The sequence below is a fragment of the Erythrolamprus reginae genome, chromosome 10, assembly GCF_031021105.1.
Source record: "Erythrolamprus reginae isolate rEryReg1 chromosome 10, rEryReg1.hap1, whole genome shotgun sequence".
NCBI lineage: Eukaryota > Metazoa > Chordata > Lepidosauria > Squamata > Dipsadidae > Erythrolamprus > Erythrolamprus reginae.
Genome location: NC_091959.1, coordinates 2,004,022 through 2,026,812, shown reverse-complemented (window position 1 = coordinate 2,026,812; position 22,791 = coordinate 2,004,022). Strand labels below are relative to the sequence as shown.

General features: G+C 45.1%; 2 protein-coding genes across 8 annotated transcripts in view; both read right to left on the bottom strand.

Moving 5' to 3' along the window:
• LRRC49 (leucine rich repeat containing 49) overlaps positions 1–21,335 on the bottom strand; it is a 29,963-nt gene extending 8,628 nt beyond the window's left edge. For 2 of the 7 annotated variants that reach the window (XM_070763561.1, XM_070763559.1), the window contains exons 1-12: positions 21,075–21,309; positions 19,508–19,570; positions 18,972–19,059; positions 18,582–18,776; positions 17,039–17,129; positions 16,173–16,376; positions 15,079–15,145; positions 13,129–13,272; positions 11,903–11,964; positions 7,829–7,976; positions 5,842–5,925; positions 3,747–3,904 (exon numbers count right to left, since the gene is read on the bottom strand). In XM_070763561.1, coding sequence (XP_070619662.1) covers positions 3,747–3,904; positions 5,842–5,925; positions 7,829–7,976; positions 11,903–11,964; positions 13,129–13,272; positions 15,079–15,145; positions 16,173–16,376; positions 17,039–17,129; positions 18,582–18,776; positions 18,972–19,059; positions 19,508–19,570; positions 21,075–21,224 — 1,454 coding nt within the window. In that variant the 5' untranslated portion in view covers positions 21,225–21,309. Of the gene's footprint in view, positions 1–3,746; positions 3,905–5,841; positions 5,926–7,828; positions 7,977–11,902; positions 11,965–13,128; positions 13,273–15,078; positions 15,146–16,172; positions 16,377–17,038; positions 17,130–18,581; positions 18,777–18,971; positions 19,060–19,401; positions 19,571–21,074 lie in introns of those variants that run through there. The other 5 variants (XM_070763563.1, XM_070763562.1, XM_070763560.1 and 2 more) reach the window with 5 other exon arrangements.
• Positions 1–22,791, bottom strand: part of MTMR10 (myotubularin related protein 10) — a 780,230-nt gene that overhangs the window by 267,178 nt on the left and 490,261 nt on the right. The gene's annotated exons all lie outside the window — the stretch shown is intronic.

Below are 22,791 nucleotides of genomic sequence, written 5' to 3'. Positions count from 1 at the left end.
TGTAGCCTAGAGGTTAATTCTCTGCCTTACAAGGCCAAGGTTGCAAGTTCAAGTCCCAGCGAGGGTATGGCTAGCTGATGAGGCCAAAATAAGGCCGAAATAGATCTATCCTAGTCTCCCTTAATTTTCAAATTCAGCAAAAACATGTGACACACAAACACACACACATACACACACACATATATAGAAACATAGAAGTCTGACGGCAGAAAAAGACCTCCTGGTCCATCTAGTCTGCCCTTATACTATTTCCTGTGATTTATCTTAGGATGGATGGATGTTTATCCCAGGAATGTTTACATTCAGTTCCTGTGGATTTACCAACCATGTCTGCTGGAAGTATATAAGAACATTTTAGATATGTATACTGTTAGGCTTTGGTGTTGTCTTTTTATTCATCTATGTTTTATCCAAAGGTGGAGAGAAAATAAAAATACCCTTTATACCCGAGAGCCAATCAAACTGGACGAGAGGATGCTAACCGGGGAGGGGTATTATTTAAGTGTGTGTTTTCTGCGTGCGTGGACACACGTTTTCCTCCGAACAGGAATGAAGACAGTTCATTCTTCCAACTTTCTTTCCACTGAGCGAAAAGTGAATTACGGTTTCCAGAAGGAATGTGTGGAAACTTGCTTTGCGCTTCACATTTTATAAGACAGGGGGGGAAAAGAGAGACGGGCTAAAAAAATAATAGTAATAACGGAATTCTTGATGGGAGAAACTACTAAGAATAAACTCGCTGCGGAGGCTTTCCCCGATTGGGAGGGGGAGGGGAAAAACAACATTGCCCGAAAAATGTTCCTCCTAACGGGATGGAGGAGGTGGGTGGAAGGACTGAAGTTCACGGGAGCCACTCGGGAAGCACCAAGGTTGCAGAAATGGATTTTGTAGGGACGGGCAGATCTATTTTTTTCAGTGTTTGCCTAGTTTTGGGATTAAGCTGGAGACCGCAGAGGGACGAAGGGAAGGAAGAGATGCTTCGGGAGCCCTTAAAAGAGGCAGATAGATGGATGGAACCTGGCATATAAATCCAATAAATAAAATAAAAATAATAAAAATAAGGAAACAACATTCGGAGTCAGCAGGTCTTAAGCATAAAACCTATCAGGAAAGACTTCATGAACTCCATCTGTAGAGTCTGGAGGACAGAAGGAAAAGGGGGGACATGATCGAAACATTTAAATATGTTAAAGGGTTAAATAAGGTTCAGGAGGGAAGTGTTTTTAATAGGAAAGTGAACACAAGAACAAGGGGACACAATCTGAAGTTAGTTGGGGGAAAGATCAGAAGCAGCATGAGAAAATATTATTTGACTGAAAGAGTAGTAGATCCTTGGAACAAACTTCCAGCAGACATAGTTGGTTTAACTGAATTGAAACATGCCTGGGATAAACATATATCCATCCTAAGATAAAATACAGGAAATAGTATAAGGACAGACTAGATGGACTATGAGGTATTTTTCTGCCGTCAGTCTTCTATGTTTCTATAAAAGCTCCTATACATGTTTTATGTGTGTTGTTGTTTTGTGTCTGATTATAATAAAAAATTATTTTTAAAAAATTGTGCAGGAGATATATTAGTGTCCAGGACTGAAATGTCATATTGCCTGACTTACAGCAAATCATAGTTATGTCTTCAGGAGGCCATGGGAGATGTTTGTGGTCCCCTTTCATTCATTGATTGATTAGATTTCTATTATTATTATTATTATTATTATTATTATTATTATTATTATTATTATTTCTTAGATTTGTATGCCGCCCCTCTCCGTAGACTCGGGCAGCTCACAACAAAGTAACACAAACAGGTAGAAATCTAAATTTAAAACATACCAAAACCCCAGTTACTAAAAATACCAAACATTCATACTCAACCAATCAAACATAAACTCTTGAGGAAAGTGGGGATGGTGGGGAGCGGTACGAATCTCTGGAGGGAGTTGTTTCCAGAGGGCTGGGGCTGCCACAGAGAAGGCCCCACCAGTTGGCCTTGTTTGGTTGACGGGACCCAGAGGCGGCCAATCCCGTGGGCCCTTATTAGCCACTCGCGTCTTCAAGTGGACAAGGGTGGGAAACACGGTCTCCGAGGCTTCTGCGGCCTTTCTAGCTGCCTTCTCTTAAAAAAGGACAGAGGTGTTGGCCCTTCCCACTCACACACGCAAACATGCAATCACAAAGCTTCCACTTTTAAGTCCTGAAAGAAGTATTGATGCTCTCGCTGGGGAGGACTTTATTTTTTCCAAAAAAACCCTCCCTGTCTGGTGTGCTTGTAAGCGCTTGTGTGTGTGTGTGTGTGTGTTTTTAAAATGAACTTGAATAAATTATTATTATTATTGGCTTTGGCAAAGCAACTCAAAGCAGTGAGAAACAACCCTCTGCCCCCGGATAATTCCAGAAATTATCCTATGAATCACCAGCCAGTCGGAGTTAAGGAAGAGTTGCTCCTTAAAATAACACAGGTGCCAGAGTGTGTATGTGTGAGAGAGAGAGAAATGGACCAACTTGGGGAGGGGGGAGAGCCATTCCGAAGGAGGCCGTGTTGAAGGGAGCCGTTCATGCGCAAATAATTAGCAGCTTCACACCGTTGGATCTGGCAGGAAACACTTGTTTGTTGGGGAGAGAGAGAGAGAGAGAGAACGCACAACCGCTTGTATATTTTTGTGCTATGTGGCCCAGTTTGGAGGTGAGGAGACGGGAGGGAAGCAGGGGAGGAAAACCAGGATTTAAAAACAGATTAAAAGAGTTTCGAAGCTATGCATAGTCCTTGACTTACAACCACCCACAATTCACGTTGTTATTATTATTATTATTATTATTATTATTATTATTATTATTATTTATTGGATTTGTATGCCGCCCCTCTCCTTGGACTCGGGGCGGCTAACAATAGTGATAAAAACAGCATGTAAAAATCCAATACTAAAACAGCTAAAAACCCTTGTTATAAATCTAATATTAAAAACAATCCAAAAAACCCCCAATTTAAAGAACCACTCATACATACAAGCATACCATGTATAAATTCTATAAGCCTAGGGGGAAGGGAATATCTCAGTTCCCCCATGCCTGACTGCAGAGGTGGGTTTTGAGGAGCTTACGAAAGGCAAGGAGGGTGGGGGCTATTCTAATTTCTGGGGGGAGTTGGTTCCAGAGGGCCGGGGCCGCCACAGAGAAGGCTTTTCCCCTGGGTCCCGCCAAGCGACATTGTTTAGTTGACGGGACCCAGAGAAGGCCAACTCTGTGGGACCTAACCGGTCGCTGGGATTCATGCGGCAGAAGGCGGTCTCATAGATACCCTGGTCCGGTGCCATGAAGGGCTTTATAGGTGATGACCAACCCTTTGAATTGTGCCCGGAAACTGATCGGCAACCAATGCAGATTGCGGAGTGTTGGTGTTACATGGGCATTTTTGGGAAAGCCCATGACTGCTCTCGCAGCTGCATTCTGCACGATCTGAAGTTTCCGAACACTTTTCAAAGGTAGCCCCATGTAGAGAGCATTACAGTAGCCAAGCCTCGAGGTGATGAGGGCATGAGTGACTGTGAGCAGTGAGTCCCAGTCCAAATAGGGCCGCAACTGGTTGCTAGAGGAGGCCTTTGTTCAATAAGTCTTGTGCCCCGTTTTATGACTTTCCTGTGTTATGGTTAACAGCTTAAAGCGGCTGAGCTCGGGAATACGGGTGCCGCTAGAGGTGGAGGAAGAGGAGGAGGCCTTCGGTTTGCGAGGCCTCATCGGACGCCCTACCTGCCCTCCTCCTGGGGAAATTCGCAAGCGGCGTTCCTGTTGTTCTCACAGGGCTCCTCGCCTTGGAGGTGCTCCGGGTTCGAAAGCTTCAGGACCAGGCGGCTCTGCTGCACTTCCCAGTGATGGGCGATGTTGCAGATGGTCAACCGCTTCTTCTCCTGGAAAAGGGGTGGAGAAAACAACCGAGTCCAGATCGAAGCTTCAGTGGGGGCTAAAGTTGGCCCGCTTGGAAAAACGCTTCATGGGTGACCACGAGATGATCGTGGTCATCTCCCCTTGCCAGGTTTATGTCTACAACAAGGCAGAGGAGCTGAGCGGCTTTTAAAAGGTGGAAACCTGCCATGAAACTTTATTTTTTTTGGCAAACATTTCATGACCCAACTAGGTAACATTATCAGTGACAAAAGGGAGCGTGGTGGGAGGAGCAGGAACAGGAGGATTGTGAGGTCCTGGGTGCTCTCTGAGTTCTGCTCTTTGGGCATTTTGCATGACCCAACTAGTGACACAAGGGAGTGGGGGGTGACGAAGAGGGGGAGGATGACTGTGGCAGGGGGTCCAGGAGGAAAGCACTTTTTGAAATTCCCTGATATTTCCTGACATTTCCCTGTAACTTGCCATCTAGTCAAGGCCTGGTCGTAGATGATATCATCCCAAATGGCAAAGCCATGGAGAAATATCAGTAGCCGCGGAAGCAAGTTGTTGCCACAGTTATGCTCATTTTTGCTTGCTTACTTACTTATTTACTTACTTATTTACTTACTTATTTACTTACTTACTTACTTACTTACTTACTTACTTACTTACTTACTTACTTACTTACTTACTTACTTACTTACTTACTTACTTACTTATTCTATTTTTATGCTGCCATTCTCCTTAGACTCAGGGTGGCTTACAACATGTTAGCAATAGCACATTTTTAACAGAGCCAGGCTATTGCCCCCACAATCTGGGTCCTCATTTGACCCACCTCGGAAGGAGGGAAGGCTGAGTCAACCTTGAGCTGGTGATGAGATTTGAACCGCTGACCTTCAGATCTACAGTCAGCTTCAGTGGCCTACAGTACAGCACTCTACCTGCTGCACCACCCCGGCTCATTAACTCTGCCAGGCAGCGCAATCCGTTTGGGGATTTTTAGAAACATAGAAGACTGACGGCAGAAAAAGACCTCCTGGTCCATCTCGCCTGTCCTTATACTATTTTTTGTATTTTATCTTAGGATGGATCTATGTTTATCCCAGGCAGGTTTAAATTCAGTTACTGTGGATTGACCAACCACGTCTGCTGGAAGTTTGTTCCAAGCATCTACTACTCTTTTAGTCAAATAATATTGTCTCATGTTGCTTCTGATCTTTCCCCCAACTAACCTCAGATTCTGCCCCCTTGTTCTTGTGCTCACTTTCCTATTAAAAACACTTCCCTCCTGGACCTTATTTAACCCTTATTTATCCCATTTTTTAACATAATTTTTCCAACTTTTAAATATTTTAATAAAATTTGGTTTTTCCCCCCTGATTTATTCCGTTTTTTCCCCTGATAATTCCCCGAAATGCCAATTTCCCTGATAATTCCCTGATTTCCCGATTTTCAAGGTTTGCTGGACGCCCTGCTATGGGGTCCACGGTGCTCTGTGAGTTCTGGGTTTTTCTGCAGACATTTTATGACCCAAATAGGCATCATCATCAGTGCAATAATTGGTGATGGTTTCCAGCCTTCTGCAAGAAAACCCACCAAACCCAGAGAGAACTGGGGCCTCGCAATTCTGAGTTTGTGGAAACTTGGCCACGCTGTGTGTGAAGGAGACAGCGGTGGGTGACCACAACCTGTCTCTACCACCGTAAGAATGAAAAAGCCCCAGGTTGGGAGATTATTATTACTATTAGTATTTATTAGATTTGTACGCTGCCCCTCTACGAAGATTTGGGGCGGGTCTCAGCATACAATATAAAACAGTGAATAAAAGACAAATCTAATTAATTAAAAACTACATAGGCTACAAAAACCCAATATATTAAAAATCAAGCAAGCAAATTCAAATCGCAGCCATACATAACCAGGAATTGAGGTTTGTTCGCTTGCAATCATCATCAGATACCTTTAACAAAGTCTGCCTGTGGCTCTCACGCCTCTTCTCTTCCTCTTTTCTTAAGGCGACGGATGCCAGGCGCCGTTCTTCTTCCTGGAGTGAAACACAAACCAAACACAGGCACCCAAGGTTCGCAAAATAAGACAGGGGCCCATTAAAATCATTAATGAATATCTTTTCTTTAAAAAAATCAAAAGTATGACTCCCTATGCTTGATTTTCCCCACCGAGGAAAGAACTTATCTGCCTCCATTATTCTATCCTAGCAAGACGGACGATCCTTTCGTTTTAATGGGGAATTTATTGGAGGGGAAGAAATATACTGCTCAAAAAATAAAGGGAACACTCAAAGAACCCATCCTAGATCTGAATGAATGAAATATTCTCATTGAATACTTTGTTCCGTACAAAGTTGAATGTGCACAACAGCCTGTGAAATTGATTGTCAATCAGTGTTGCTTCCTAAATGGACAGTTTTATTTCACAGAAGTTTCACAGAAGATTGACTTGGAGTTATATTCCTTTTTTTAATCATTGGATTTCTTTTCTGTATTCTGTATTCCTATTGTGAGCTGCTCTGAGTCTTCGGAGAGGGACGGCATACAAATCTAATAAATGATAATGATAATAACAATAATATTCTGTTGTTTAAGTGTCCCCTTTATCTATCTATCTATCTATCTATCTATCTATCTATCTATCTATCTATCTATCTATCTATCTATCTATCTATCTATCTATCTATTTATTTTTGAGCAGTGTCTATCTACAGATTAGCCCAAGACATCTTCCTCCAAAGCAAATCCTTACTGTAGAACCATAAAGCAGGGATCAACTTTTCTACTGGGTTAGCAGCGCCCCCTAATGGACATCATGCGCATCTCGGTTGGACCCTTTCAATTCCAGGTAAACTTGAAAGAAGTTTCAAGTCAGAAGTATGAAAAGGGGGGGGGGAGGACTTGGCTTTTAAAAAAAACACAAAACCTAGGCAAGGTGGCTGGGGAATTCTGGGAGCTGAAGTCCACCAAGTTGTGGGAGAGTGAGGAAGGCTGCACTAAGCTCGTTTTGCTCTGAAAAATGCTGCAGGCATTAATTACCCAGAATACGATGGCTCATTAAACCGTTGAAGATCTTTTTTTTTAATTAAAAAAAATCTGATTTAAAAGCTCAGCCAATACCTGAGGGTGCTTAGAAGGTGCTTAGAAACATAGAAACCTAGAAGACTGACGGCAGAAAGAGACCTCCTGGTCCATCTCGTCTGCCCTTATACTGTTTCCTGTATTTTATCTTAGGATGGATCTATGTTTATCCCAGGCATGTTTACATTCAGTGATTGTGGATTGACCAACCACGTCTGCTGGACGTTTGTTCCAAGCATCTACTACTCTTTCCATAAAATAATTTTTTCTCGCGTTGCTTCGGATTTGCTCCCCAACTAACCTCAGATTGTGCCCCCTTGTTCTCATGTTCACTTTCCTATTAAAAACACTTCTGGACCTTTAACTCTTTAACATATTTAAATGTCTCGATCATGTCCCCCCCTTTTCCTTCTGTCCTCCAGACTATACAGATTGAGTTCATTAAGTCTTTCCTGATACGTTTTATGCTTAAGACCTTCCACCATTATTGTAACCCGTCTTTGGACTCGTTCAGTTTTGTCAATATCGTTTTGTAGGTGAGGTCTCCAGAACTGAACACAGTATTATTCCAAATGGAGTCTCCCCAACGCTCTATATAGCGGGATCCCAATCTCCCTCTTCCTGCTTGTTATACCTCTAGCTATGCAGCCAAGCCTTCTACTTGCTGCATACTAGCAGTGTTTCTGCTAGTATGTTCGTGTTATCTGATCTCGGTTATTTAACCCTTGAACATATTTAAATGTTTCGATCGTGTCCTCCCCCCTTTCCCTTCTGTCCTGCAGACTCTACAGACGGGAGTTCATTCAGTCTTTCCTGGTCAGTTTGATGCTTCAGACCGTCCACTGAAATGGTTCTTACTGTGATTTTTTTCATATCCAGCTGTCGGAGCTGCATCATATGGTGGAGAACGGTCGGCTTGTACCATGCCTCCTGCGCTATGGGGTTGCCATCTAGGGTGAGTTCTGAAATGGACGCCGAGTCCGCCAGGCAGAGGATGTCTTCCACGCTGGACATAAAGAGGGGGGCAGGGAGGAGAAACCAGAGGCACTGAATGCTGAATCCCACAACCTCGGACACCGTTGCCGGCACTCGGGCCACCTTGCCTTAAAAGAATCCCACAGCAGCCAACCCCGCGTTACCTGAAGGCTGTGGGGTGTGAAGAGGAGGAGGAAGATGACTGTGGGGTCCTCAGTACTCTGTGAGTTGTGAGGTTTTTTGCAGACATTTCATGACCCAACTAGGTAACATTATCAGTGATAGAAGGGTGTGCGGTGTGAAGAAGAAGAGGAGGAGGACTGTGACAGGGGTATCAGGTTGTCAATATTGCTTGGTTCTTTGTTGACCTATTTCTCTGAAGTTCGCAGATGAAACAATGGTGGTTGGCCTCATTCGAGACAACAATGCAACTACATACAGATGGGAGGTCCAACAACTAGCCTTGTGGTGCGACTGGGACAATCTAGAACTCAACACACTCAAAACCGTAGAAAGGGTGGTAGACTTTAGGAGAAACCCTCCCATTCTACCACTTCTTACAATACTGGACAACACAGGATCAACAGTAGAGACCTTCGAATTTCTAGGTTCTATCATATCTCAAGACCTAAAATGGTCACCTAACATCAAAAATGTCTTCACAAATGCACAACCAAGAATGTTCTTTCTGCGGCAACTCAGGAAGCTCAAACTGCCCAAGGAGCTGCTGGTCCAGTTCTACAGAGGAATCATTGAGTCTGCCATCTGCACCTCTATAACTGTCTGGTTCGGTTCTGCAACCCAACAAGACCGACACAGACTCCAGAGGAGAATCAGAACTGCAGAACAAAACAATGGCTGCCAACCTGCCTTCCATTGAGGACCTGTAGACTGCACGGGTCAGAAAGAGGGCGGGGAAAATATTAGCTGACCCCTCGCTGCCTGGACACAAACGTTTCAACTCCGACCCTCAAAACGTCGCTACAGAGCACTGCACACCAAGACAACTAGACACAAGGACAGTTTTTTCCCAAACGCCCTCACTCTGCTAAACAAAGAATTCCCTCAACACTGACACACTATTTACTAAGTCTGCACTACTATTACCACTGGTTTTTCCTCATCATTGCTATCACAATGAATAATGAATTCCTGCACCAGACAGAGTTAACCTGCAATTCTGCATTCTAACCATTTTGCCACATCTCTCTTTCCTTCCTTCCTTTTTTCCTTCCTTCCTTCCTTCCCTTCCTTCTTTTTCCTTCCTTACTTCCCTCTCTCCCCTTACCTTTCCTACTTCGTTCCTTCCTTCCCTTCTTCCTTCGCTCCCCTTCCTTCTCTTCCCTTTTCTTCCTTCCTCCCTTCCCTTCCCTCCCTTCCCTCCTTCCTCCCTTCTCTTCCTTCCTTCCTTTTTTCCTTCCTTCCTTCTTTCCCTACCTTCCTTCCCTTCCTTCTTTTTCCTTCCTTCCTTCCCTCTCTCCCCTTCCCTTTCCTACTTCGTTCCTTCCTTCCCTTCTTCCTTCCCTCCCTTTCCTTCCTTCCCTTCCCTTTTCTTCCTTCCTTCCTTCCTTTCCCTTCCCTTGATTCCTTCCTTCCTTTCCCTTTCCCTTCCCTTTCTTCCTCCCATCCTTCTTTCCTTTCCTTCTTTCTTTCTCTTTCCTTCTCCCCTTCCCTTTCCTTCTTTCGCCTAGATGGTCTTCAACCTCTCTTCGGTTCCAGGCTTTGCCTCCGAGTCTTTCTAAACCTCAAGCGTCTCAAAGTCACCAAACAATCCGAGGGAGGCCACCGTTTCAACCTGGCAGGGGTCGTCGTTACAAGCCCCCACCTCCGAGTTCTGCCTCTGCAGAGTGGAAGGACCTATCCCGCCCCTCCCTCCCAAGCGGCCAACTAGTTTCGAGGGGGTGAGAATCAACTCTTCCCTGCCTGTTGCCCCCAGCCCAACACACACACACACGTGAGCCCTGCAACAAGGGCCTGTCTGGACATCTGATGGTTATTTTAAAAAAGAGACCGGACGATTGAATGAAGACACGAAGCCTCTTCCGTCCTTCACTCACCAGGAGGTGCTGCGGCAGAGAATGACACTTACACGCCCACACCAATAAAGACACTGCAGGGAAAAGAGAGGAGAGAACCGGCAGCCCCCCCCCCCCCACTTCAAGGGAGGACAAGGGAGAAAAGCAAAGGCTTAGCCGCCACCCCTCCGCCTCCTCCCCCCCCCCCAGGAACAGCAGGCAGGGGAGCTAACCAAGGCGAAAGCAGCAGAGCCGGCACAGCTGGAACCCAGGAACTTCAGGACAACCCTTGTCGTGTTTCCAACCGGGAAGGAGGCGGATGGGCTGCGAATCTTCCACCCTCCTCGGCCTCAGACTGACTCACAACAGATCACCTGGAATCCCAGGATTTCTCTTGGGATCCAGGAGGATCCTTTCTTTTCCCCACTTCCCCTTCGGAAGAACTGAAACTGCCAACCAACGTTAGCCGGCAAAAGAGACTGCGGGGAACTTCCCGTCGTCTGTCGCTTGACACAGCGGGAAACACTCTTGTTTCACCCTCTTCACCAAGTTCCACTCTTGTCTACGGAGATTCTTAGTCACCCAGGTCCCACTCGTCCCCAAGGGGCTTTTCCCCCCCAAGGCGACTGGACTTTTTAAATTTTCTTTTTCAGGGGGTTAAAATAAAAGTCCACTTGAGTTTTGGAAGAAGCACCTTTGGGACTTTTTCCATATCTCGACACTTTTCTTTTTTTGGAACTACTTAGATCCAAATCCCCCTTGGGAAAGATTTGGAATCGATCCACAGAGGGCAAAAGGATCTGGGAGCACTGAGAGAGAGGGAGGGGGGAAGAGAGAGGGAAAGAGAAGAGAGACAGAGAGAGATAGAAAGAGACAGAGGGACAGAAAGAGAGAGGGAAACAGACAGAGAGATGGAAAGAGACAGAGAGGGAAAGAGACAGAAAGACAGAAAGAGAGGGGGAAAGAGAGATGGAAAGAGAGAGATAGAGATAAAGAGAGACAGACAGAGAGTCAGAAAGACAGAAAGATAGAGAGGGGAGAGAGATGGAAAGAGAAAGAGAGAGATAGAGAGAAAGAGACAGAAAGACAGAAAGAGAGGGGAAAAGAGAGAGATGGAAATAGAGAGATAGAGAGAAAGAGACAGAGAGACAGAAAAAGGGGGAGGAAGAGAGAGAGGAAAGAGAAAGAGGGGGGAAAAGAGAGAGATGTCAAGAGAGAGATAGAAAGAGACAGAGAGAGAGAGAAAGAGACAGAAAGACAGAAAGAGAGAGAGTGGAGAGAGATGGAAAGAGAGGGGGGGAAAGAGAGAGATAGGAGAGAGAGAGATAGAAAGAAACAGAGAGACAGAAAGAGGGGGAGAAAGGGGGAAGAGAGAGAGGGGAGAGAGATGGAAAGAGAAAGAGAGAGATAGAGAGAAAGAGACAGAAAGACAGAAAGAGAGGGGGAAAGAGAGAGATGGAAAGAGAGAGAGAGATAGAAAGAGACAGAGAGACAGAAAGAGGGGGAGGAAGAGAGAGAGGGAAGAGAGAGAGGGGGGAAAAGAGAGAGATGTCAAGAGAGAGATAGAAAGAGACAGAGAGAGAGAGAAAGAGACAGAAAGACAGAAAGAGAGAGAGTGGAGAGAGATGGAAAGAGAGAGGGGGGGAAAGAGAGAGATAGGAGAGAGAGATAGAAAGAAACAGAGAGACAGAAAGAGGGGGAGAAAGGGGGAAGAGACAGAGGGAAAGAGAGAAAGATGGAAAGTGAGAGAGAGAGACAGAAAGACAGAGAGGGGAGAGAGATGGAAAGAGAGAGGGAGATAGAAAGAGACAGAGAGACAGAAAGAGGGGGAGGAAGAGAGAGGGGGAAGAGAGAGAGGGAAAGAGGGGAAGAGAGAGAGATAGAAGGAGACAGAGAGACAGGGAGAGAGAGAGAGAGACCGGAAAGGGCGCATCCAGCTTACCAAGAGATGTTGTTGAAGCTGAGGAAGAGGCGGTGGAGGCTGGGCAGAGTGTCCACATCTTTCTAAAAGGAGACCGAAAGAGTCGGCGTCAGGGGCCAAGCAGGCTGCAGAGGGAGACCTCAGCCCTGCCCCTCCGCCTCCCTCCCTCCCAACTTCCCGCAGCCCCGAATGGGAGGAGACTTCCGTGGCGCAGGTCGGAAGGAAGGCAGAGCCCTCTTTCGGGAGAGGGGGGGCATAAAACCCCTCCGCTGTGCGGCTTGCGACAGGCGGAGGGGAAGAGAGGGGCAGGGGGGGGGAGAGGCAGGCCGGGGTGCCAGACGCTGCAGCTGTCTGTCTGAAAGCCGCCCAGCTGGCTTCTCTGCTCTGCTCTGCTCTTCTCTCCGCTGCTGTCTCAGCATTTCCAGGAGGGGGGGGGGACAGCACAGTGCGCAAGGAGCGGGGAGGGGAGGGGAAACGTGCCGCAATGAACAGCAGGCAAAATAAAAGGGGGCTGGGGAGCCATGTGCCTCCTCCTGCATCAAAGTGCTAAGTCATGCCTGGAGCCGCCCACCGTTGACCGGCTTTGGAGACTTCCCTCCGCTCGGGAACAGAGTCAGGGAGGGGGAAAGAAGGGAGAAGGGGGCCACTTCCCCTTTGGCAAAGGAACGGTGCCCTCTCGGAAACACTGATAACAACAACAACAACAGAGCTGGAAGGGACCTTGGAGGTCTTCGAGTCCAACCCCCTGCTCAGGCAGGAAGCCCTACACTACTTCAGACAGATGGTTATCCAACACCTGCTTAATGTTTAATAATAATAATAATAATAATAATAATAATAATAATAATAATAATAACAACAACAACAACAACAACAACGAGTTGAAAGGGACCTTGGAGGTCTTCTAGTCCAACCCCCTGCTTAGGCAGGAAACCCAAACTACTTCAGATGGTTATCCAACATCTGCTTAAAAACTTCCAGTGTTGGAGCATTCACAACTTCTGGAGGCAAATTGTTCCACTTTGATTGTTCTAACTATCAAGAATTTTTTCCTTGGTTCTAAATTGCTTCTCTCCTTGTTTAGTTTCCACCCATTGCTTCTTGTCCTGCCCTCAGGTGCTTTGGAGAATAGCTTGACTCCCTCTTCTCTGTGGCAACCCCTGAGATACTGGAAGATTGCTATCCTGTCTCCCCTGGTCCTTCTTTGCATTCAACTAGCCAGGCCCAGTTCCTGCAACCGTTCTTACCACCGATCGGATCTTGTTGTAGCGCAGGTTGAGTTCCAGCAACGAGTCCAGCCCACTGAGGTTTTCGGCATGGGTCAAGCAATTCCGGGCAAGGTTCAACATCTGGAGACCTTTTAAATGGCTGAGGTTTTCTATGACAGAAATCTGGGGTGGGGGGGTGGGGGGGTGGAAGGGTGGGGGGAGTTACTATCTGACCCCCTTGTTTCCTCCACCACCACCAAAGAACAATCTGGTGGAATCAACAATTGACCTTATGTGAATCAAAGGATATAAAGGGATCTTGTTAGATCTCTCTGACTGGCCTATAAAGAAGACGTAACACCTAACCCTGAAGAAAGGCTTGTTTCTGACTTCCCACCCGCCCAATTCGTCCCAGTTTAAATCCCCTTGTCAAGGTTCCATAAAACATCCAAACTAAATCTGCGTCTGAGTCAAAGCTCCAATTTATTTCCGCAGCCTAACTTTCCTGCCCAGTTCAAAGTTCACATCCCTTGTCCACATCAACAAACTTGTCATGTTGCCTAGTCAGATTGTGCCCGCGTGGACAGTCCTCCCTTCGCTTCCGCCCAGGTGGGTGAGCATAAACTGTCCTTGAACCACTTGAAAGAATTCTTTGTAGCTGCATCGGTCCCCTCCTGTAATCCCACCTCCCAAATCCCTGTAAACATCAGGTCTTCTATAGATCAGTGTTTCCCAACCTTGGCAACTTGAAGATATCTGGACTTCAACTCCCAGAAGTCCCCAGCCAGCATTCGCTGGCTGGGGAATTCTGGGAGTTGAAGTCCAGATATCTTCAAGTTGCCAAGGTTGGGAAACACTGATCTATAGATTGTTGTGGTTAGCTCTGGCCCAGCTCCTGCCCCAAGGACTGTGGATGTGGGGGAGACATACACATGCTGCAGGCCTGTTTTGCCCCCTGGTGGAATCTGCTGATGAAGGCTCCTCTGACCAAGAAGACATGAGTGACAGGGAGGAGGAGAGTGGGGCAGACAGCTCAGAAGGAGATCAATTCTCTAGCTCCTCCTTGGATTCAGAACAAGAGTTAATGATACAGCCACTTGTGGTTGGGTGGGGCTGTGGTCATTAGTGAGGCTGCTATAAATAGCAGCCTGTGGGTTTGGCCATTGTGGAGGATTATCTGATCGTTGTGTTTCGTGACTGCTTTACTGACTTTGACCTTTTGTGTGCTGATTTTTCCCCACTTTGAAACTAAACCAGAGCAAAGCGTGTTTCACTTTGTGAAAGAAGAAGGACTGTGAATTGCCTCACAGCTGCAAGCTAAGTATCACAGAACTGATAAGGGACTTGTACAAATTACCAGTTTGTTTGGAGACGAGGGCTCTTTGCTATACCAAAAGAGGGCTTGGTTTAAGTGAATTTTCATTATAAAGAACATTGTTTTGAATTTTCAAACGTGCGTGTGTCTGAAATTTGTACCTGTGAATTTTTGGGAGGAGTCTACCAGAGAGCCCGACAGAACATAGATAATGTGGCAAGCTGTACATTCAACTCCTGCACGGCTTGGAGCCCCCATCAGCTAAGCATCTGAACCAAACCACGTGGCTTTTATTAGAACAGGGCTCTCCAAACCTGGAGACTTTAAGAGTTGTAGACTTCAGCTCCCTGCTGGCTGGGGAATTCTGGGAGTTGAAGTCCACAAACCTTAAAGCTGCCAAGTTGGGACAGCCCTGTACGAGAATTAATAATTTATCAGAGAAGGTGACCCCAGATTCCTCCTGATTTTGAGCTGCCACACAATAATACACCTGTACAGTACAGAAGGTGAACCCAGGAACAGCTGAGTCTTAGAGACCCCCTTGTCTCTCCTCTACCCCCAACCCCTGGACACTCTCTTCTCTTTACTCAGGTTGTAGGGAAGTAGTAGTTCCTACCAAGTGCCAGCTGACGGTTACTTCCCAACCCAGCTGCAAAGGTATTGGTGAGTCCTACCTGATTGCCATGAAGATCCAAGACATCCAGGTGTACGAGATTATCCAGGTTGGAAATCCTCCTTATTCTGCAATGGCATTTGAAGTTGATGGAAAGGGAGAAAAAGGAAAACGTCCATTACGGTAGCAATCTCCGGATATTGGATATTTGTATGTCTCCGGAGAGAGGCAGCATACAAATCCAATCAATCAATCAATCAATCAATATCTAAGGAGCAGCACTCCGCAGACTGCACTGGCTGCCGATTGGTTTCCAGACGCAATTCAAAGTCTTGGTTATGACCTGTAATGCCCTACATGGCATCGGGCCAGAATACCTGCCGGACTGCCTTCTGCCGTATGAGTCCCACTGACCAGTCAGGTCCCACACAGTCGGCCTTCTCCAGGTCCTGTCAACTAGACAACGTTGCTTGCTGGGGACTAGGGGAAGAGCCTTCTCTGTGGGGGCCCCGGCTCTCTGGAATCAGCTCCCGCCGGAGATTCATACCACCCCCACCCTCCTTGCCTTCTGCAAAGCCTAAAGATCCATCAATGCCGCCAGGCTTGGGGTCATTAGACTCCAGCCCCCTAGCCGGCGAATGTAATGTATTGTTGAGTGGGTATGATTGATTTTTAATATAATGAGGATTTCAGATGGGATAAATGGGTTTTATATTAATTGGATATAGGATATGTATTGCATAGATAGATAGATAGATAGATAGATAGATAGATAGATAGATAGATAGATAGATAGATAGATAGATAGATAGATAGATAGATAGATAGATAGATAGATAGATAGATACATACCTGGCCATTAATGATATGCATGTTTTTTTAACTGTTTTGTTTTTAATTGTTGGTTTTAAATTGTCTTGAACTGTTTTTAAGGGATTTTAATATTATATTGTATGTGTTATTTTTTGGTGGTGAGCCGCCCAGTGTCCTTTCAAAGTTGGGCAGAATACAAATATGAATGAATGAATGAATGAATGATTGAATCAATCAACCAACCAACCTCTGCCACCAGACCAGGGTTCCACCCAAAGCAGCCGAACTCAGCCCAGGGAATGAAAGCCGGCGATAAGAGCCCCGCGTTCCCCATTCCTTCACCTGTTATTTCCCAGCGAAAGGACCCGCAGGCCCTTCAGGGTCGAAAGGCCGCTGATCTCTTCGATCCGGTTGTCGTACAAGTCCAGGAAAATCAGGTGCTGCAGGTGGGAGATGTTCTGGATGCGAGTGATGAAGTTGTGCTGGAAGCTCAGCAGGCGGAGGTGCTCCTCCCCGTTGATGAGCGGGCAGACGGTCAGCTTCTGCCTGAGGAGGAGGAAGTTCCCCGGTCAAGCTTCCAAGAAGGGGAAGGGGTTGAGCTAATGGCCCAGGGTCACTCTTTTTTAAAAAATCTTTTATTCATTGAATTTTGTGAAACAAAAAACAAACCCATACAAAAAGTAGACACATCGTATACAGGGTTCCCTCGATTTTCGCGGGGGATGCATTCCGACACCGCCCACGAAAGTCGAATTTCCGCGAAGTAGAGATACAGAAGTAAATACACTATTTTTGGCTATGAACAGTTTCACCAGCCTTCCCTTAACACTTTAAACCCCTAAATTGCAATTTCCCATTCCCTTAGCAACCATTTAGATTATTACTCACCATGTTTATTTATTAAAGTTTATTTTAAAAAAATATTTATTAAAGGCGGGCAAAAGTTTACCGATGACATATGACGTCATCGGGCGAGAAAAACCGTGGTATAGGAGAAAAAACAGCGAAGTGTTTTTTAATTAATATTTTTGAAACAACCGTGGTATAGACTTTTCGCGAAGTTCGAACCCGCGAAATTGAGGGAACACATACAGACGCAGAGGTTGTCCCTCCAAGGGGCACAAAGGCTGCAGGTGTTTGCAGCCAACGTCCAGCTGCAAGCCCCTGCAACAAGATCAGATCCCCCTTCCCCGCTTCCTTCTTTTTACCTTTCCAGGGCCATCCGGTCCGAAAGCTGGATTTTCTCTTCTGCCGTGCGGAACACCAAAGGAAATCCTGTGATCCCATAGGTATTATTATCTGAGGAGGAGGGAAAACGAAAACTTTGCTTCAACTACCAACGTTCGGGCCATTTTTTAAAGCCAGGGCAGCCCTCCTAGCCTCCGGTGGGACATTCTGGTTTTGTCTCAAAGGAAGGGATTCAAGGCGCCAGTCTACAATCATAGAACTGGAAGGGTCTTTGGAGGTCATCTAGTCCACTCCACTGCCAAAGCCCTGCTCTGCCAGAAAGTGGGGAACCATGAGTTCGAGTCCCTCCTTAAGGACAGATCGTGCAGAATGCAGCTGCGAGAGCAGTCATGGGCTTCTCTAAATATGCCCATGTTACACCAACACTCCGCAGTCTGCATTGGTTGCCGATCAATTTCTGGTCACAATTCAAAGTGTTGGCTATGACCTATAAAGCCCTTCATGGCATCTGGCCAGAATATCTCCGGGACCGCCTTCTGCTGCACGAATCCCAGCGACCAGTTAGGTTCCACAGAGTGGGCCTTCTCCGGGTCCCGTCAACTAAACAATGTCATTTGGTGGGACCCAGGAGAAGAGCCTTCTCTGTGGCGGCCCCGGCCCTCTGGAACCAGCTCCCCTCAGATATCAGAGTTGCCCCCACCCTCCTTGCCTTTCGCAAGCTCCTTAAAACCCACCTCTGTCGTCAGGCATGGGGGAATTGAAATTTTTTTCTCCCTTCCCCCGAGGCTTATAGAATTTATACATGGTATGTTTGTTGGTATGTTTGGTCTCTTAAATTGGGGTTTTTTAGATTGCTTTTTAATATTAGATTTGTTACATTGTTTTTTATTGTTGTTAGCCGCCCCGAGTCTTCGGAGAGGGGCGGCATACAAATCTAAATAAACTAAACTAAACTAAACAAATCCAAGTGGGTATTCTTGAGCCAGTCACTTCCTCTCAGCCCTAGGAAGGAGGCAAGGGCAAAGATTTAGCGAGGACGTAGAGCAAAGTAAGGGCCATTTCTGGTGATCACCGGCTGCCAGTCGTTTGGCAGATCGAATCTCAGTAGGCTCAAGGTTGACTCAGCCTTCCCTCCTTCCGAGGCGGGTCAAAGGAGGACCCAGGTTGTTGGGGGCAATATATGCTGACTCTCTGTAAAACTGCTTAGAGAAGGGCTATAAAGCAGTGTTTCCCAGCCTTGGCAACTTGAAGATATTTGGACTTCAACTTCCAGAATTCCCCAGCCAGTGAATGCTGGCTGGGGAATTCTGGGAGTTGAAGTCCAAATATCTTCAAGTTGCCAAGGTTGGGAAACACTGCTATAAAGCACTGTGAAGCGGTATATAAGTCTAAATGCTCTTGCCATTGCTCGCTCACGCGTGCAAAACATGTACTTCTGTTGCGATGCGGATCAGTGGGGAAGGTTAAGTTAGAACCCACCCCCGTTCTGTGGGCTTTGTTTCCTAGAAACCCCCGTCCAGTTTGGACCATCACCGCGTTAGCCCTGCCTATTTGCAGAATTACCTGGGCCATTTGCGGTGACGGTATGGCCGCCCTGTTGAACTCGGTACTTCAAAGCGTTTGGAAAAGAGCCGTCTCCACACACCGCGAGAGACGCCTGACCGTACTTCATGTCCAAATTAGGGATATCGATAAAGTTAGCTGCGATGGGGATGCAGGCTTTTTTACTCCGTGACAAAGGACTTAATCTTCCATCTGCTAGAAAAAGGAGGATTATTTGTCAACCGTGAAAAGATTAATATCAAATTTTAAGTGTCTTTAGGAGTCCTGGGCATAAGAGCCTCCGAAAATATCAGGGCTGACTATTTCGCTATGAGTTTTACGATTTTGCAGTCTTATATGCTGTTGAATTGCTAGTAATCTTGATTTTGATAGCGACTTTCCCCAAAATACCTAGTTTTCCAGGATGGGTTTTTTCAAGGTCATTCTGCAAGAATCGGCTGGGGAGATAAGGCTGCTCTTTGTGCAATCTCAGTTCCAGCTGCAATAGAAAATGTCAGAAGCCAAAATGCATTATCCATCTTATGAAAACCCAAAAATGAAAAGGGTTCTCCCAGGAAACACCGAGGTTATGAAACACGCAAGATCTTAAGAGGAATGTCCTGAATTATGGCACGCGAAGGCTCAAAGGGATGATGTTTTCCAAGGGTTTTTGCAAAACCATTCCCACTCAACCTTATCACTGCTTCTTTATTTAAGATAGTTTTGTTAATTCCAACACGGGAACGGATGTGCCTGGGAGTTGTAAAATGTGCTCACCACAACACAAAGCATGCAAAAAGCATAACCATAAAAAGAGCAAAAGAACAACACATCTACGCACCCACATCAGAAGACATCACAAAACACCAAATTCACTACACAACTTCAGTCAGGACCTGAGGGGTGGGGGTGTCTCTAAATGTTTATAATAAAAATTCAACTCTCACAGCTCTGGCTCTTTCTGCAGACGAGGTACTTTGGAGAACCAGCTGAACTCCGTAATTGTTGGCCTGTGGAAAAAGAAGAGAGAATTAACCACCTCCAAAGATCCCACATGGAAAAGGGGGAACAGGCAGCAGAGCATTTCATCTTAGCCTTGCTCGAGGTAAATAGCGCATGCATGAAACAGGGGGTATTTCATTCTTGTGGCCTTTGGAAAACCTCAGATTTTTCAAAGAAAGGTATTTGGTATGTTTAGATAGCTGTCCGTCTCACCTGGGTGACACTTGAGGGGGTTGGAAACACAAAGCAATAGGATGAAATGAACAAACAGAGAAGAGAAACTTACAACAAAACATTTAAAAAATTTAATTGTTTTTAATGATGACATTTTATTGTACGTCACAGAGTCCTTCGGGTGGCATATAAATTAGGTAGGTAGGTAGGTATATGATAGATAGATAGATAGATAGATAGATAGATAGATAGATAGATAGGGATGGATGGATGGATGGATGGATAGGTAGATAGATTAGATAGATAGATAGATAGATAGATAGATAGATAGATAGATAGATAGATAGATAGATAGATAGATAGATAGATAGATAGATAGGGATGGATGGATGGATGGATGGATGGATGGATAGATAGGTAGATAGATTAGATAGATAGATAGATAGATAGATAGATAGATAGATAGGGATGGATGGATGGATAGATAGGTAGATAGATTAGATAGATAGATAGATAGATAGATAGATAGATAGATAGATAGATAGATAGATAGGGATGGATGGATGGATAGATAGGTAGATAGATTAGATAGATAGATAGATAGATAGATAGATAGATAGATAGATAGATAGATAGATAGATGATAGATAGATAGATAGATAGATAGATAGATAGATAGATAGATTAGATAGATAGATAGATAGATAGATAGATAGATAGATAGATAGATAGATAGATTAGATAGATAGATAGATAGATAGATAGATAGATAGATAGATAGATAGATAGATAGATAGATAGATAGATAGATAGATAGATAGATAGATAGATAGATAGATAATAGAAGATAGGTAGGTAGGTAGGCAGACAGACAGATGATACATGATAGTAGATATAGAAAGAGGATAGACAGACAGACAGGATGGATGAATGAATGGATAGATAAAACAAAACTTAAAATCTTAAATGCAAATGGAAAAACATAATTAAAAATTTAAAAAATAGTTAAAAATAAAAATATTTCTAAAAATAACTTAAAAATCAAACCCACCCAATTAAAATACTGAAATCAAAAGTTGAAAATCAATTAAAGTTTTTTTAAAATGATTTCAATAAAAATATTTTTATTTAAAAAAAATAAAAATAAAAAAACTACAATTTAAAAAACCCATGAAAATAACGAAAGGTAATTCAGATAAAATTTAAATAAACAAATTTAAATAGTGAAAAGCGAAATTATTGTTGTTGTTGTTATTATTATTATCATTATCATTATCATTATTATCATTATTATTTAAAATCGGCCAGGAGGAGGAGGGAGGGAGGAGGCGCACTCACACTGGCCTTCCCCAGCACGGGGAGGACTACAGCCCCCATGCTCCACGCCCCGGCTGCGCTCCTTTGGCCCTGTAGTCCCCCGCCTTCGCGGGCCCCCCCTCGCTTACCGAGACGGTGTGGCCCGGCCTCGCCACCCCGGCGGGCCTGCATTTGCTGGGCACCATGGCAACCGTCCTCAGCACCGCCGCCGCCGCAACAAAGCGCGGAAGTGGCCGCTAGCGCCGCCCGGAAGCCGCCCCAGCAGTCGCCGTGGCAACGCCCGCTTCCGGGGACGCTTTCCAGGAGAGGGAGCGCAAAGGGGATGTGGGCTCAAAGCAAATAATAGCCACTTCGGTTTCCTCAGTGGAGGGTCTGTGAGGGTGGAAAAGAGAACTGCCTCCCCGCAAGACGCCGCCCTAAATGAACCGGACGTTTCAGTTGCAATGGGGATGGGGTGTTAGCGAGAGAATGACTTGGGCTTGGGTGGAACAGGTTGCAATTCGAATGGGAGAGCAACGGGAGAGCAAGGAGCCCGTGCAGGGGCCCGCCAGCCTGGTTTGCTAAGCGGGAGAATTAACCTACTCCTGCTTTTGCTACCAGTAGGATCGAGTTGCCTGCAGAAACCAACATGATGGGCAGATAGAACAGAATTCTTTATTGGCCAAGTGTGATTGGACACACAAGGAATTTGTCTTTGGTGCATAGGCTCTCAGTGGACATAAAAGAAAAAGAGACATTTTCTCAAGAATAGAATATAGAGTACAGTAGAGTTGAATAGAGCAGAGTGGAATGGAATGGACTAGAATAGAATACGTAATAGAATAGAGTAGAATAGAATAGAATAGAATAGAATAGAATAATAGGGTAGAGTAGAGATGTATAGAATAGAATAAGAAAATAGAATAGAATTCTTTATTGGCCGTGTGATTGGACACACAAGGAATTTATCTTTGGTGCATCTGCTCTCACTGTACATAAAATAAAAGATACATTTTTATATTTTATATTTTTATATTTTATACATTTTTATACTTACATACATATTTAACTTAGCATCCTTGCCTAAAGAAGGCCCCGTTCCTCTTTGATGGGGTCCCACGACACACCCAAAAGCTGGGTTTGGATCCTGCCTAGCCCGGTTCGTAAGACATGCTAAGCACGGATGGAGACTTTGCTTGCACGAAGCCCATGGACAGTTCAATCTCCATTTGCAAGGTTCCGTTTCCTATCTCCTACCTGAGTCTTCGGAGAGGGACGGCATAGATATCCAATAAATAAGTAATAATAATAATAATAATAATAATAATAATAATAATAATAATAATAATAATAATAATAATAGTTGTTGTTGTTGTTGATGATGTTGTTGTTGTTGTTGTTGTTAATTAGATTTGTATGCCGCCCCTCTCTGAAGACTTGGGGCGGCTCACAACAACAATAAACAGTCTACAAATCCAATACTTAAAAAACAATTTAAAAACCCTTATAGTAAAATAATCACACAATCCGTTCAAACCATACACAAACCAAGATAGTTGGGGGATATGTCAGTTTCCACATGCCTGGCTACAGAGATGAGTTTTCAATAACTTACAAGAGGCAAGTAGGGTGGGGGCAGTTCTAATCTCCGGGGGGAGCTGATTCCAGAGGCCCGGGGCCGCCACAGAAAAGGCTCTTCTCCTAGGTCCCGCCAGACGGCAGGAGAAGGCCGACTCTATGGGACCTAAATAAAATAAAT